Consider the following 14,180-nt stretch of genomic DNA (forward strand, 5'->3'; position numbering starts at 1 on the left):
TTTAAGTTGAAATGGATTGAAAGTTATTTGGCTATTTTTTTTTCCCAAATGTGGCTTAAATGGGTTTGGGAATGTTATAGTATTGATAATTTTTCAAAAATATGGGGCCCTGGACGGCGGCCCCATGTCGCCCCACCCTAGGGACGTCTTTGATCTGTTGAATATAGAACATGTATAGACAACACAGATAATAGAGCAAAACAAACATAGTAATCAAAAGAAAATATAGGGAAAGAAGAAAAACACAAGAGTATACGTGGTTTAGTAAAAATGTCTATGTTCATGGAGTTTATGATTATTTTCACTATGAGAAAATTTAGTGTGTACAATTGAGTTAGAGTTTCCCCTTTATAGCCAGCTACCTAGGTACTCAAAAATATAATTATACCCCTTACTAAAAATAATCAATACTCATTAGTAAAAAAAATTTCTTTTCTAGAGCTTTTAAGTGTAAAGTAATTCTTTTAATATAAACCACTTTATTTAACACAATCTACCCCAGTTTGAAGAATTGTACGAGAGACCAAAAAATTTCTCTTTCAACTTCATTATCACAATTTACGTGATAAAGACTTGTATTTGGGATAAGCCAATACCTTCAAACAAACAAAGAAGCAATTAACCAAACAACTAACCAACTAGACTGTACGGTAACTTGGTTACTCACTTTCTCAAACTAAAGAGGTTATGAGTTCGAATGAGAGAGGCAGAATTGTCTCTCGAAATAAATCCATGAGGAGAGGGTATGAACGCCCGTATCCCAGAACAGGATAGATAACGATTGTGCAAAGTAATAGTTAAACTTGCTTACATTGTCGATCATCAGTGATTATTAAGTTTGAATTGCCAAGCCAGCTTTTGGTAATGTTCTGCAATATTTCATGCCAAGAGTTCTTCTCTTAACCTAGATGATCAGTTTGTCCTTTCAGCAGTGTTTTGTATTTTCTGTAGCCGCTAACCACTATGCAAAAGTACGTATCCTCCTCAACCTCATATTCTCAATTGCATTACGACAACAGAAAGAAATTAAAACTCAAAATTACCAAAAGGGAAAGTGCAATTGACAGAGCAGCATTGAACCAAAAGTTTCTTGCGACAACAGAAAGAAATTAAAACTCAAATTACCAAAAGGGAAAGTAAAATTGACAGAGAAACATGGAACCAAAAGTTTCTTGCGAGTGAGGATAGCTCCAAATTGCAACCAGGCGACCCATGTGCCAAGAAAGCAAATTAGTTGGAATTGATGGCCACAAATCAACTAATATCCGAAAACTGGTGGAGCAGACTATTTGAAGAACTAGTGTAGTGTGTTATGTTATGCTCAACCGAAACCCATATAGGACCACAAGTAGTACAAAGGACAAGCAATAGCAAGAATTAATGCTGAAAGGATCTTAGACAATGACCATTACAAGTATCTTTCATTCATGACTTAACCCCCCATAGGCCATAACTATACATAGCCACCAGAAGCAATCCCTGTACAGTTCTCATGATCAGAGCATTGCATGAAGACTAATTATAAGAGCCCTCCCTCTCCCACTCCCATTCCCACTCCCACTCCCAGGTACAGAATCAGCATTCGCAAGTTGAGTATTTTTAAATTTAATGCACATAAAATGCATATGCGCAAATGTTCGTAGTTATGGTTCACATTGATGAATGACAAGTGAACACACAATCCCCCCAGCGACTTGTGGGACATGAATGAATGAATATGAATATGAATGAAGAAGATGGTCTTAAAAGTCATGCTAAACTGATGACTCCCATGTGCATGTGATAATAATGTAATAGAAATAGAGTGAAAGTCATGGAAGTCATTCTATTCTATCTCTATGCAAACTACGTACATATAATGTCGGCCGGTGTCAATTAAAATATGATATCAAGATGACCAAGACTTCTCAAGTAGGAATTAAAAACCTGATACTGGTGCAGATGCAATACCATGTTACTGAAGACTACAATTTACCAACGACAGCTGAGAAAAATAATCAACAATATAACATTTAGCAATAGCATACTACAGTCAGAAGCTTGTCTACGTTATACAGAAACTAAATAAAATTAAGTTCAAAATGCATCTATTTTCATCTCCCTTTCTATCTCCTTTATGGGTAAAGGTTTTTTTTTTGATTGTTCAAAAGGGATGGGGGATTCAAGCTCCTGCACCTATTTTTTCCGCACGCAACAAAATTTAGGGCACAGCCCTACTGAGTCGAAGAAAAGAATTCGAATCCATCCCACTATGCTCCTAAGCGAACCAAACCAAAATATTGCCATTTTTGTAAGATGCAGAAGTTTCTATGGACTATGGGGAAAAGTAAATTGACTAACATTTTTGTACCCATTAACCATAAGTACTTCATAAGTACTATCCTACTCATTCTCAATTGCATTACAACAACAGAGAAAGTAAAACTCACTACCAAAAGGAAAAGTAAAATTGACAGAGAAGAATGGGACCAAAAGTTTTTCTAAGTTGCTTGTTAGTGAGGATAGCTCCACGTTGCAGCCACACGACCCATGTGCCAGAAAGCAGATTATTTGAAATTGACGGCCACAAAACAACTAAAATCTGAAAACTGGTGGAGCACTATTTGAAGAACTAATGTTATGTTATGCTCAACTGAAAAACCATATAGGACCACAGGTTTTACAAAGGACAAAGCAATATAGCAAGAACCAATGCTAAAAGGATCTTAGATAATGACCATTACAACTATCATCCATCGACATCTATTCCGATCCAACATCAAAAAAGATCTATTTGTGACAAAGTAACACAGAGAGCCAATGAAAACATACCCACACAAAGCTTTTTGCTTCAAGGAGGCAATGGAAAGGACTGAACAAAGTTTCTCTGACGATCTTCATTTTTCTTTGTCTCCATAGAAAGTCGTCACTAGCTTCCCAACACCCAGATTTGGGTCCATAGTATCAATCCCATCCAAGATACTAAGCAGTCAAAACTGACCAACCAATACTAGCAGCAATGCATCATAAGAACAAACATCTATCAAAAGTATTAAAAGTTCGATTCACATCATTTCTTTTTTTCCTTCAGATATGAGGTTTCTGGATAGTGAAGAATGAGTATTATATAAAACCACACCTCTGAGATATTTTGATAGCAAATGGTTAAGACAAGAATCACAATTCTCTACAAGAAACGATGCGTACACATTAAAGGAAAAAGTTCATGCACTGTGAAGTGTGCATTCAAAATATTAACAGCTCCCAGTCCTACTGTAAATATAACAGAAATAAGAACGTCAACATCACGCATGCATCGGAGTTAGCCTTAGCAAACACCTATGGCTATACCCACTCAGCTTTAAAACTCAGATTGTTATAACTTATAATAAAGACCTTTACTTCAATGTGATATTGTGAGCCATGACACAGAAACAAGCAGAAGATAAAAGCAGAACATGTCACTGAACCTGATAATTCAAGTTGAATCCACTGTATTCAGCACATACATAAGAGGGCATATGTTCAATATTACAGCAAAAGTCTAGGATCAATTAACATTACAAGGAATCTCAATAAATCATAAGTGAAGAACACACCATCAAGTTCAAAAAACTGTTATGCGTCAGGAGTCCCAGGACATAGTTCACAGGACCAAGAACCTCCAAAAGCTATTACCCATGACCAACAAGATAAACAAAATCATCAAGTTTTCACAAAGGTAAAGATCAAAGCATTTATCCCAAAGCACCAAGTATATCAACTAAGAATAGGTATAAGAAGAATGAAACTAGTTCATAAATTCCAAAAAGAAAACCTCATCCTATTGACCCAGCTGGTATGCACAGCCCACCGACATTTCCAAAAGCCTAATTAGTCCCACCAAATTACCTCCAATGAAGCACCTTCCTTATTGTCCTTAAGTAAACATCTCCACTATATTAGACCACCCATAGAAGTGATCTCATCCACTTGAAAATTCACACCAAAACCATGAATTCAAACATTCATCAAAATTAGATGTTTCCCACTTTTACCAAAATAAACAACTCCAACCATGTTATTCGAAACCAAACACTTTTCAGGTAATCATTGACACTATAACATCAAATACTGATTCTCTCTCCAAATCCGAAAACATCTTGAATCATCAAGAAAGTGATCACGATTGAGGAAGCAAACACAAACCTCAGACATCTAGGAACATCATCAGCAACTCAGCAGTCGGGTGTTCTCAGTTCTGGCAATGTTTAGCCTTTAGAGGCATAATACAGAAAGAAACTAGTGCAGCTAGCTCAACAAGATATTACAATTAGTTTTTATGGCCTTGCCCCTGGAGACCAAACACCCTTGGAGGTGATAGAATCATCATGAATTTCCCCTCCAGCGGCATTCCACAGCACAAACAGCCTACATGTCTGAACCACCCCTTCAAAACAAAGTTGTGGCAACTTATCATGAAAATTATGCTTTTAATCATCATCATCATCAAAGCCTTTATCGCAAAAGTTTAGGGTTGGCTACATGAGTCTATGAGAACATCCACGGAAATCCATCACGCATATTTCCATCATAAGAAATGTTAACTGCCTTCATTAACAGAAAAGTTATCACACGACATCCGCTAGACGGTCAACGGATTTTACATCATGCATATGGAGCTCATCAAGAAGTCAATTGAACTTAGAATTATTGTCAATTCAGACCCAATATTATGAAAAGCAATGCCACCAAAAATATATATTGTATTAGGACACCAGTAAAAAAAAAGCTTTGATAAACTAGATTCAATTAATCAACAGCAGACCTCACAACTGAAGTTATAAACAATAACAGGTAAAGGCTCAATGGATGAAAGAAATAAAACGACACCTTTTTTTGAAATCAAAGGACATCAAGTACTCAGTTTTACAAGAATGATTAAAGATTTGAGTCCAAATATTCCTTTTCTTAAACCCATGACACGAGATTGTCAAGGATGGTCAATTCCCATAGCACCAGAATTACTATAAAAATTATACCTAGGAGACATTCTTGAGCAATCCAAATGATCAAGTGATCAAGATGCAGAAATTTTCATATATAATAACCATTGCAGCACTCAAACATCTAGAAAAGAAAGGAAGAAACAACTTAGACAGCAACATCACGTCTAAACTAAATGAGCAAGTACGCCTAAAGTTGTAATGAAATATAGTCAATTATCCACGATCAGACCTATTACAACAAACTATTATGCTGGAGCGATAACAAAGCTTAGGCTAAATTTATGCTGGAGCAAAAGCAATGATACCATACCTCAGAAGCCTAACTCATTCAGCTTTCTAATGTCAAAGAGATGTCTCATTGCCAAATTAGAGAACAAGACAACTGTAATAAAAGCTTGCACCATCATTATTCAGCATAGATAACTAACCAATCACCCCACCTTTTGTTCTCTCCAAATCTTTCGAATGGAAGCAGGAGTCAGCTAATAAGGGTAACATACTTCACTTCTGTACGGAAACATTCAAATCTCATTCTACAAGCTGATGAACAACATCTACTAAACTAAGACGATACTAAAAAAATATGGTATAAATAATTTCCTCAATCTGAAAACATATAAGCACAAATTGCTAACAGATTTACAAATAAGAGATTGAGAAACCTAAACAACTGTTAGCAGCTTCAGACCCTGAGAGCAGATTTACTCTATTGCCAAAGAAGAGCAAGGAGAACGCAAAAGCCAATAACCAAAAACAGCCGCTTCAAATAATAATCTTGTTGTCCTTGACCTGGATGTTGAGCATATACACGGGCAAAACGGCTGCCATGACCATGAAATGAATTTGGAAAACCATAAGGAAAGCCACCAGCTGACCCATACATGGCAGCGTCAGGGAAACCATGCACCTGAAGGTTAAATAAAGATGGGATGAGACCACCAAAAGCAGCAGAGAATGTGAAATTCCCAAACCTAGCACTTGCCATTGGAGCAAATCCACCTAACCCTCCCGTGAACCCAAAGCCATGTTGAGCAAAATGATTAGTATCAGGTGGAGGAGCTGTTTCAGGTCTCTGCCCAGCCGGGCGATGGGGAATATTGTCATTGGGAACAGTTTTTGATCTGGGGTCAGTGGACGTTTTCCCCCTGCCATATAAGGGAACTAATTTCTCCTCCTCGACTAGGGCCTTACAAACCGGGCACTCCCGGGATTGTGAATGAAAGTGGAGCCACTTGTAAAGGCAAGGCCAACAGAAGAGATGACCACATAGAGTAACAATAGGGTCTTGAGCTAAGTCAAAGCAAATGTTGCATTCAAAGTTCCCGGCATCACCATTAGCATTATTGCCAGAGAAAGAGGGACTTTGGGATGGCCAGCTTGTAGAATCTTCAAACCCACTTGTCATTTCAAAACCAGTAAGACTTAAATGCCTATAAATTACATGAAAACGCAAATCAAATACCAGCAAACATAATAGTCCAAAAATTCTTGAAATCAATTGCATTGAAAAAACAAATCAACACCAGTAATCAAACAGAATACACAATTCCAAAAAATGATAGTATGGAGTGTGCAGCTATGCAAAAAGAGATAGATTCAATTTTCTAATTAAACAAATTTTGAGACTGTAAAAGATGGGGTAACGATGCTCCTAAAAATTAATTGAAAAAAGGAGAAAAAAACTACAACGGTTTAAAATCCCCAATGCTCCATTCAATCATAAGAAAGAGACAAACATGAGAAACTTATTTGATAGGGGTTTATCGGGAGAAATTTACACAATTCATTCATCATGCAACTACCCAAGGGCACGAGAAAATTCGAACATGATTTGCATTATATCTTCAAAACCTCGAATATAGAATTAAATCACTCAAAACCTAAGAGATTCGGAGGCTAATTCGTACGATCTACGCAATCTCAATTCCTCTCATAAAACTGCAGCCATATAATCCAAAAATCAACCGAAATACGTGAAGATCGTTACATTAACAACTACAGCTCACACAGCATCAAACAACAAAATCAAATAAACTGAGAAGAAACAAAAAATCCAAAAAATAATAAAGACTAATGAAACGAAGATGAAGACACATTCAGATTGAGATATAACTAACCTATAGAGAGAAGAGAAATATCAACGAACCGATCCACCGACGGGATCGATCGAGCACGAGATACAGAGGGTGCCCAAAAACGCTGTAAATTCCCCTGAATTCCTTGGCACCTGAGTTTTATTTCGGATAATGTCGAGTCCACGCAACGTTCCTTTCCCGTGTTTAGAGCAAACGATACGACTTCGTTTCAGTAGGTAGCGAGACAGAAACTAGTACTCTCTTGGCAGATTGACCGTTTCATAGGGCGGGCGCAGATTGACCGTTTGATACGGTGATCACCGTTCGAGGGGCTTCGTTTAGTTTGGTAGATCCGGCTGACTCCCTGTTGACTGATCACGGTTGGACCATACCATCCCTGGCTTCCACTCTCCCATAACGGGTCTAAATATGTAATTTCGCATTTGTCCTTTCATGGAAGTTTACTATAACGCGTCATGATTTGTACATTAAATCCTCTTGGGTATGCTTGAATTGTTTATGGCTTTATCTGTTTGTGTGCTTGGCTAAAAGCTTTAATCTTATGTTTACTAAAACTTCATTAAAAGTCTATTAAGTACTGCTTAATTGTCAATGGTAAACTCACGTGTTGAGAGATTTTTAAAGAAAATTTCGGATCTATCTAACATCCTCCCTAAAACCCTCAAAATTGTTCAAAAACTCTAAATTAAAAACTTAAAACAATACAGTATTAATTGAATTGGCTAGAAATGGAGATGAATTTCTTTAGTATGGAGTTGAAAAAAACCAAATACCAGAAAATTAAATGCTATAATCGAACATAAGTTTCAATAATACAATACTCTTAACTTTAAGAGTGTGTTTGGATTGAAGGATTTGAAAGGAATGGAAGGGAAATAAAAATATTTTAAATCCAATTCCATTGTTTGGATAGGTTAGAAAAAATTAAGCGGATGTATTTAAAGAGATTTGGGGAAAATTTCATTAAAATTTTACCAAAATACTTACTCCCAAAATATAATCATTTGGAGGGAAAGAATGACTAATTAAGTAATTTATAAGTTAAAAAACTATCTTATCATTCTATATAATATTTGAACATAAAAATAAAAATAATGATAAATTAGTATATTAAATCAATTTTATTTTCTTTCATTTTTGTTTATCCAAATATGGAAGAGGGAAAATGATTATTCCTTTCTTTTTCCTTTCATTTCTCTTCCTCCCACGATGCCGGTGCCATTTGTTGACAAATAAAAAAAACTAAAAAAGACCCAAATCTCGAAAAATCTAAAAATATTTTCTAATGATTGGCCGCCGACTGTTAGAACGAAACCCATCGTTCTCATTCTCCACATTTGACTCTCCCGAGTCCCAAATATATAAACTATTTGCAATACCAAGAACATCATATCCATATAATTTCTCGATTCGAGATCAATCAGTCATGAAATTCTCATTCATACAAACCACAAATTATTGGGTATCGGAGCATCCATCGATCGTGAGCTTCCGTTGGAGCCACACACAATCATGGGGTTCGACCTGGTCCTTCCTCTTCTCCTCCATTGCAGTCTACGTCGTCTCCGCCACCACTCTACATCTCCTCCTCTCCCTCCTCCTTCGTCGGAACCACCGAGTCCATTTGGGCCCCATCCCCGCCCTTCACAGCCTTGTTATGGCTTTGGTTTCGGTTATAATTTTCGTCGGCATCCTCCTCTCCACCGCAGCCGAGATTCGTGACACGAGGTGGTTCTGGCGGCGAACGAAAACCACCGTAGCAATTCAGTGGCTCCTATGCTTTCCTCTAGGGACGCGACCCTCTGGGCGTGTGTTCTTCTGGTCATACATATTTTATCTCTCTCGATTCTTGCATTTGCTCCGAACATTCTTCACAATCCTCAAATACCGGAAACTGAATTTCTTCACACTCTTAAACCAGTCAATTTTGTTGTTTATGTCCTTTATCTGGCTCGAATTCTCCCAATCGTTTCAAGTATTGGCGATTTTGTTGACGACATTGCTGTACTCGGTGGTTTACGGGTACCGGTTCTGGACGGCGATTGGACTTCCGAGCGCATGCTTTCCATTTGTGGTGAATTGTCAGGTGGTGTTGCTGGGTTGTAATTTGGTTTGTCATTTAGGAGTGTTCTTGGTGCAATTGTTGAAAGGTGGGTGCAATGGCATTGGAGCTTGGGGTTTGAATTCGGTCTTGAATTGCGTGATTTTGTCGCTGGTTTTGAAATTCTACTTGAAATTGCGTTCCACGAAACGATAGCTCTCGCAAGACGAAGTTTCTCCTTCCATGCACAGGTCGCTGAATCTAAAAGAAAAACATAGTTGAATGTTTTGTTTTCATTTTATTTTATTTTTTGTGGCCGATTGAGTCCTAGGTCGAAGGCCAGTGTAATTCGTATGAAAATACTGTAACGCCTAATAGTTTCACAATGGGTGTTAGAACATGCGACCTAGATCAACTACATGCACCAAAGGGAACAGTTTAAATTTTTGTTCATATTTTGATTTTCCTCCTTTAGTGTTTTTTTTTTCTTTGGCGTATATATATTTCTTTGCTGGCAAGTGAGAAGTCAATGGCAATTGTATAATGATTTTACTTGAAACAAAGAAGTCAATGGTTTTGGTTTTGGTTTTGGTTTTGGTTTTGGACAATTGCATATGGTCCTTTACACCAGGCTATAAGAGCGATGGTGACAAGAAAGAAGGCCTAACATTGGGCTCCCAAATAGGCTGAAAGGATTATGGGCTAATGCAAGCCCAGGTTGAAGCAGTGTCCACTATCCATATAATATGGATCATTATCAAATCCGTCAACCGTGAAGCCTGCATGCTTTGTAAGTTGGTACTTAGAGGCGTCTCTAGAGGCGGGCGAGACGGGCAGTCGCCCAGGACCCCCAAATTCCTAAGATGTCATATTTTTGAAAAAAACACTAGACTATTAATACAATGGTAGTCCTAAGAAATGTTAAATGAGTTAACTATATTGTTTATTGAAAGTGATTTGACGGGAAAAATTTATTTGAGGGCCATTTTTAAATATTTACTCGGGACTCTCGAAAACTCAAGTAGGCCACGTATTTGTTTTTTCTTAAAAAGGAAAGAGTAATCAATGGTAGTTACTACTACACAAAGAGCTTGAGGTAGCTGTATAGCAGCATATATGCTTGATGTTCTTTCAGTTCTACATTGTTCAGTAAAATGAAAGAAGCAGTATGGAAGAATGTTTGTAATACATCACATGTTTGGCTAAAATTGTAAGCATATACATCATGAGGAAGGTAGCATATGGTAGCAGGAGCTGATGCCGAGAAAGGATGCGGTGTGCAATGGTGATGATAAATGCAACCCTTGTTCCCTTGTTGTTCCTTCTGCTTCTGTCTCGTACAATTTTCAGCTTTACATTTGGTCACAAGATTTCGTAACATGGAATGCTGTATGATGATATCAACTGATGAAGTTTTAAAATACCAAAATTCCCCCCCCCCAACAAGATCTTGACACGTGGTACATAAAGCCAAAATCCGGTCAAGGGGATGCTCCTCTCCTACCGAACAAGGACATCAACCAAGGAAAAAGAATCCGAAAAAACCCACATAAGGCACGACATACATCAGAAGAGAGACTAAGAGAGAGCATCTCGGCAAGACCAATGAGCCCCCTCGGTGAAGTACAAGCATACCTGCTTGGTAACCCGTGGTGACCAAACACCATAAGGAAACTAAGAGTCCCAATGAAGACCGACTCCACTTAAGAAATGAATCAGGATATGATCCATCTTCCTGTAAATCCGTCTAAGGTCAGGGAAATGAGATATATTCCTACCAAAACTAGAACTCATATGACTCATATAAAAGGGAATCCCCAGGTAAACGATTCCAACTTTTGTACTCTTGAATTATGTTGGCCATTTAAGAGAGACAGAGCTCCGAGCATCAAACACTCTCGTTTGATGGTTACTCCGAGCATCGAGCACTCTTGTTTGTTAGTTATTGACTTGAGTGTTGTTCTCTTGCATTGATCATCATTAATGTCAGCATCGTGGATAATTTATGACATTAGTTTTACTGCCTGATACGTGATCAAGACCGAAGATAATTTTGAACGTGATCAAAGTTGTTAAAGGCTTTCTGTTCATTGACAAAACCAACTTGATCCTGTCAACAACTAAAAGAAACAAACAAAAAAAAAAGACAAGAGGAAGTAGTTAGATAATTGAATCGGAATGACCTTATAATCTCAATCATATCATCACTCAGTTTGGTTAAATGGAACCTTTTGTCTGGTACTATATGAACCTTGTCAAACTCAATTGCGCGTATTAGGTCTCTGGCAGGATCTGATCTGAAATCCTGTTAGCTAGGTAAGGTAGTGACCCAACATGCATTGTGTCTTCTATACGTACACGGCATCATTCTAACAAATTAATTGGGTGCCAAACTTCCCTTTCAATTGAATGTCGACCTTATTTTGCAATGGTAGTATGTTAGTGGACCAGATTATTCTTAGATTGTCAGCATTGCCAAGGAAATTGGATATGTAAACAAAAGCACGTCTAGCGTGACACAGCCAAAATACCAGCGGTCTATGTTTTGTGTTCGTTTGTTTCCAATACTAGACCTAGCTTTGTCTCTTGCGTTTCATCATGTCTACCCGAAGTTGACTATTCAACGATAGCATAGTTAGTTATCTTTACGGACTTAGGGTGTACAGACGCCTGAGGTCGAAAGTTCGAACCTATAAGCAGGATATATTCACCGAAAAACTAGAAGCTTTGGTTAAGTAGTGAAGTGAGTTTACCAGTCGTGGAAGCACACGTGCATCGTGAAAGTACAAAAACTGGCTGAGGACGTGAGAGACTGGGACTGGGAGGTTGCGCCAGATCATGTTTGCCACGTGGGGTGGTTCATCGGTTTTTGCTGTTTCATGTATCAAAACGTGCACAACCCAGATGATCCCTACTCACGTGACTTGATACTCTTGAATCATACGCCATGTTACTATTTTAACCCCCCGTCTCTGGTTTTTTTTTTTCCTCCTTTGTTTGTGAAAGCCGTTAAGAACACTTGCAATGGTGCAAGTGATGTTACTTGACATGGAAGCTTAATTTCTATTAGTAAAATTCTCGGACAAGAGCCCTGCATTACTAGTCATTACAGTTTTAATCACAAGCGTTCATTTTGTTTACCAAAAATCATGCGGATCTCATATTGATAAATAGACTGAACGTATGTGATTAAAATTGTAATAAAATTACAGTGACTTTTTATTAGAGGGCCCTTAACCTGTAAAATTCATGGGCTTGTGCATGTTTGGGAAGGAATATTTGTCCAATATTCGGAACAAAATAATACATGCCAAATGCAATGTAAAGGAAATTGGGTATGTGTGGGAAGGAATATTTGTCCAATACTAGCAACAAAACAGTACATGCAAATTCAAAGGAAATTATAGTATTGACTTCTCCCAAAGAGAACCTAAAATTTAGTAGTGCTCACGAAAAGATAGGACCCATCTCTTTTAAGTGGGTGTAGAGTAATGGAGTAATGGACCAAACCCATATAAATACAACAATTTTCATCACAAAACTTGTACCAAAAACTCCTCCCAACTCTCGCAAAAACTTCCAATCACTGTCCATCAATGGCGTTTAATTCCAGGCTTTGTCTTCTCCTCCTCCTCCTCTTACCAGGTACATAATTATCCTTCAACACCCACAATTAATTACTCCATTTCACGTGAGAATATCACATTCACAAAATTACTAGTTCATATGAACTTTGTTATCTGATTTTTACTTTATCAGAACGAAAGAATAATTCAATTTCTGTTACTGAATCATGTATTGGACAAATTGCAGGTACTGTGATCAATGCGAGCGTGTTCACTCTCCAGAACCAATGCAGTTACACGATCTGGCCCGGAACACTCTCCGGCAACGGTCTCAACGCTCTCGGGGACGGCGGTTTTGTACTACCACCCGGTTCACAGCTCCAATTCCCTGCCCCACCAGGATGGTCAGGTCGGTTCTGGGGCCGAACAGGTTGCAACTTCGATGCCTCTGGTACTGGCAAGTGCATCACCGGAGACTGCGACGGATTTCTAAAGTGCAACGGCGGCGGTACTCCACCAGTCAGTCTCGCTGAATTCACTCTTGCGACGAGCCAAAACGAGAAGGATTTTTACGACGTTAGCCTCGTCGACGGCTACAATGTGGGGGTCGGGGTTAAGGCACTGGGCGGGTTCGGTGATTGCCAATACGCGGGTTGTGTGGCGGATCTAAATGGGAACTGCCCAGAAGAGTTGAAGGTTATGGATTCGGGTACGGTAGTTGCGTGCAAGAGCGCGTGTGCGGCGTTTAACACACCGGAGTTTTGTTGCACAGGCGATCACGCAAGTCCTCAGACTTGCTTGCCGACTCAATACTCGGTGATGTTCAAGAATGCATGTCCAACAGCATATAGTTATGCTTACGATGATGCTACGAGTACTTGCACTTGTTCCGGGTCGGATTACTTGATCACGTTTTGCCCAACTGGATCAGGGTAGATAGTTTCTGCTCTAGTGTTAGCTTCAGAATTATGTTACTTAATTTTTCAGTGATTCTATTCGATCAAATTTAATAATTTACCGATACTTTTATTTCCGTGCACAAGGGCTCACATGGTCGGGAATAAACAAGGTGTACATAGACCGTACTCCACATTATATGTGAAATGATTGTTTCCAGGAATTGAACCTCCACATTATATGTGAAATGATTGTTTCCAGGAATTGAACATGTTACCTGTAGTTTACATCGTAAACTCTGAACGCTATAGGTTGCAAATTATCCACAAACACAGTCGAAGATTTTCACACAACGAAGCCAAATCATGCAGACACCTTCAGGTTTTAAGGAGAGTGAGATGAAGAAAGAAGAAGAAATAACTGGTGAGAAATCTATAGTGTCATTTTGGAGAACATACTTTGTTTGTTGTCCCAAACTCTGAAAGCATAAATCTAATGCTAAGATTATACACGAATCCCGAATTTGATTAGGTTTCTGCAACAAAAAAGTATCAGAGTAACTTGGCATTCTAAACAGCAGCTATCCCTGCTTAATGCATAGAATAATTTTCAG

At 38.4% G+C, this 14,180-nt stretch overlaps 3 protein-coding genes across 3 annotated transcripts; 2 read left to right on the forward strand and 1 right to left on the reverse strand.

The window, feature by feature from the left end:
• Positions 1 to 5,387: 5,387 nt before the first annotated feature.
• Positions 5,388 to 7,277, reverse strand: LOC120009877 (E3 ubiquitin-protein ligase RNF185). The gene is made up of 2 exons (XM_038860605.1): positions 7,085 to 7,277; positions 5,388 to 6,397 (listed from the first exon to the last, which is right to left on the reverse strand). Exon 2 carries the CDS (start codon positions 6,370 to 6,372, stop codon positions 5,674 to 5,676), a length of 699 nt encoding a protein of 232 aa, XP_038716533.1. The 5' UTR covers positions 6,373 to 6,397; positions 7,085 to 7,277; the 3' UTR covers positions 5,388 to 5,673.
• Positions 7,278 to 8,366: 1,089 nt separating this feature from the next.
• LOC120009100 (elongation of fatty acids protein 3-like) lies at positions 8,367 to 9,629 on the forward strand. The gene has a single exon (XM_038859554.1). It carries the CDS (start codon positions 8,490 to 8,492, stop codon positions 9,318 to 9,320), a length of 831 nt encoding a protein of 276 aa, XP_038715482.1. The 5' UTR covers positions 8,367 to 8,489; the 3' UTR covers positions 9,321 to 9,629.
• A 3,029-nt stretch (positions 9,630 to 12,658) lies between these two features.
• LOC120009102 (pathogenesis-related thaumatin-like protein 3.5) lies at positions 12,659 to 13,778 on the forward strand. Its single transcript, XM_038859555.1, has 2 exons — positions 12,659 to 12,749; positions 12,918 to 13,778. The coding sequence occupies exons 1-2, from the start codon at positions 12,701 to 12,703 to the stop codon at positions 13,604 to 13,606; spliced, it is 738 nt and encodes a 245-aa protein (XP_038715483.1). The 5' UTR covers positions 12,659 to 12,700; the 3' UTR covers positions 13,607 to 13,778.
• Positions 13,779 to 14,180: the final 402 nt, after the last annotated feature.

Source organism: Tripterygium wilfordii, chromosome 11 (assembly GCF_013401445.1).
Source record: "Tripterygium wilfordii isolate XIE 37 chromosome 11, ASM1340144v1, whole genome shotgun sequence".
NCBI lineage: Eukaryota > Viridiplantae > Streptophyta > Magnoliopsida > Celastrales > Celastraceae > Tripterygium > Tripterygium wilfordii.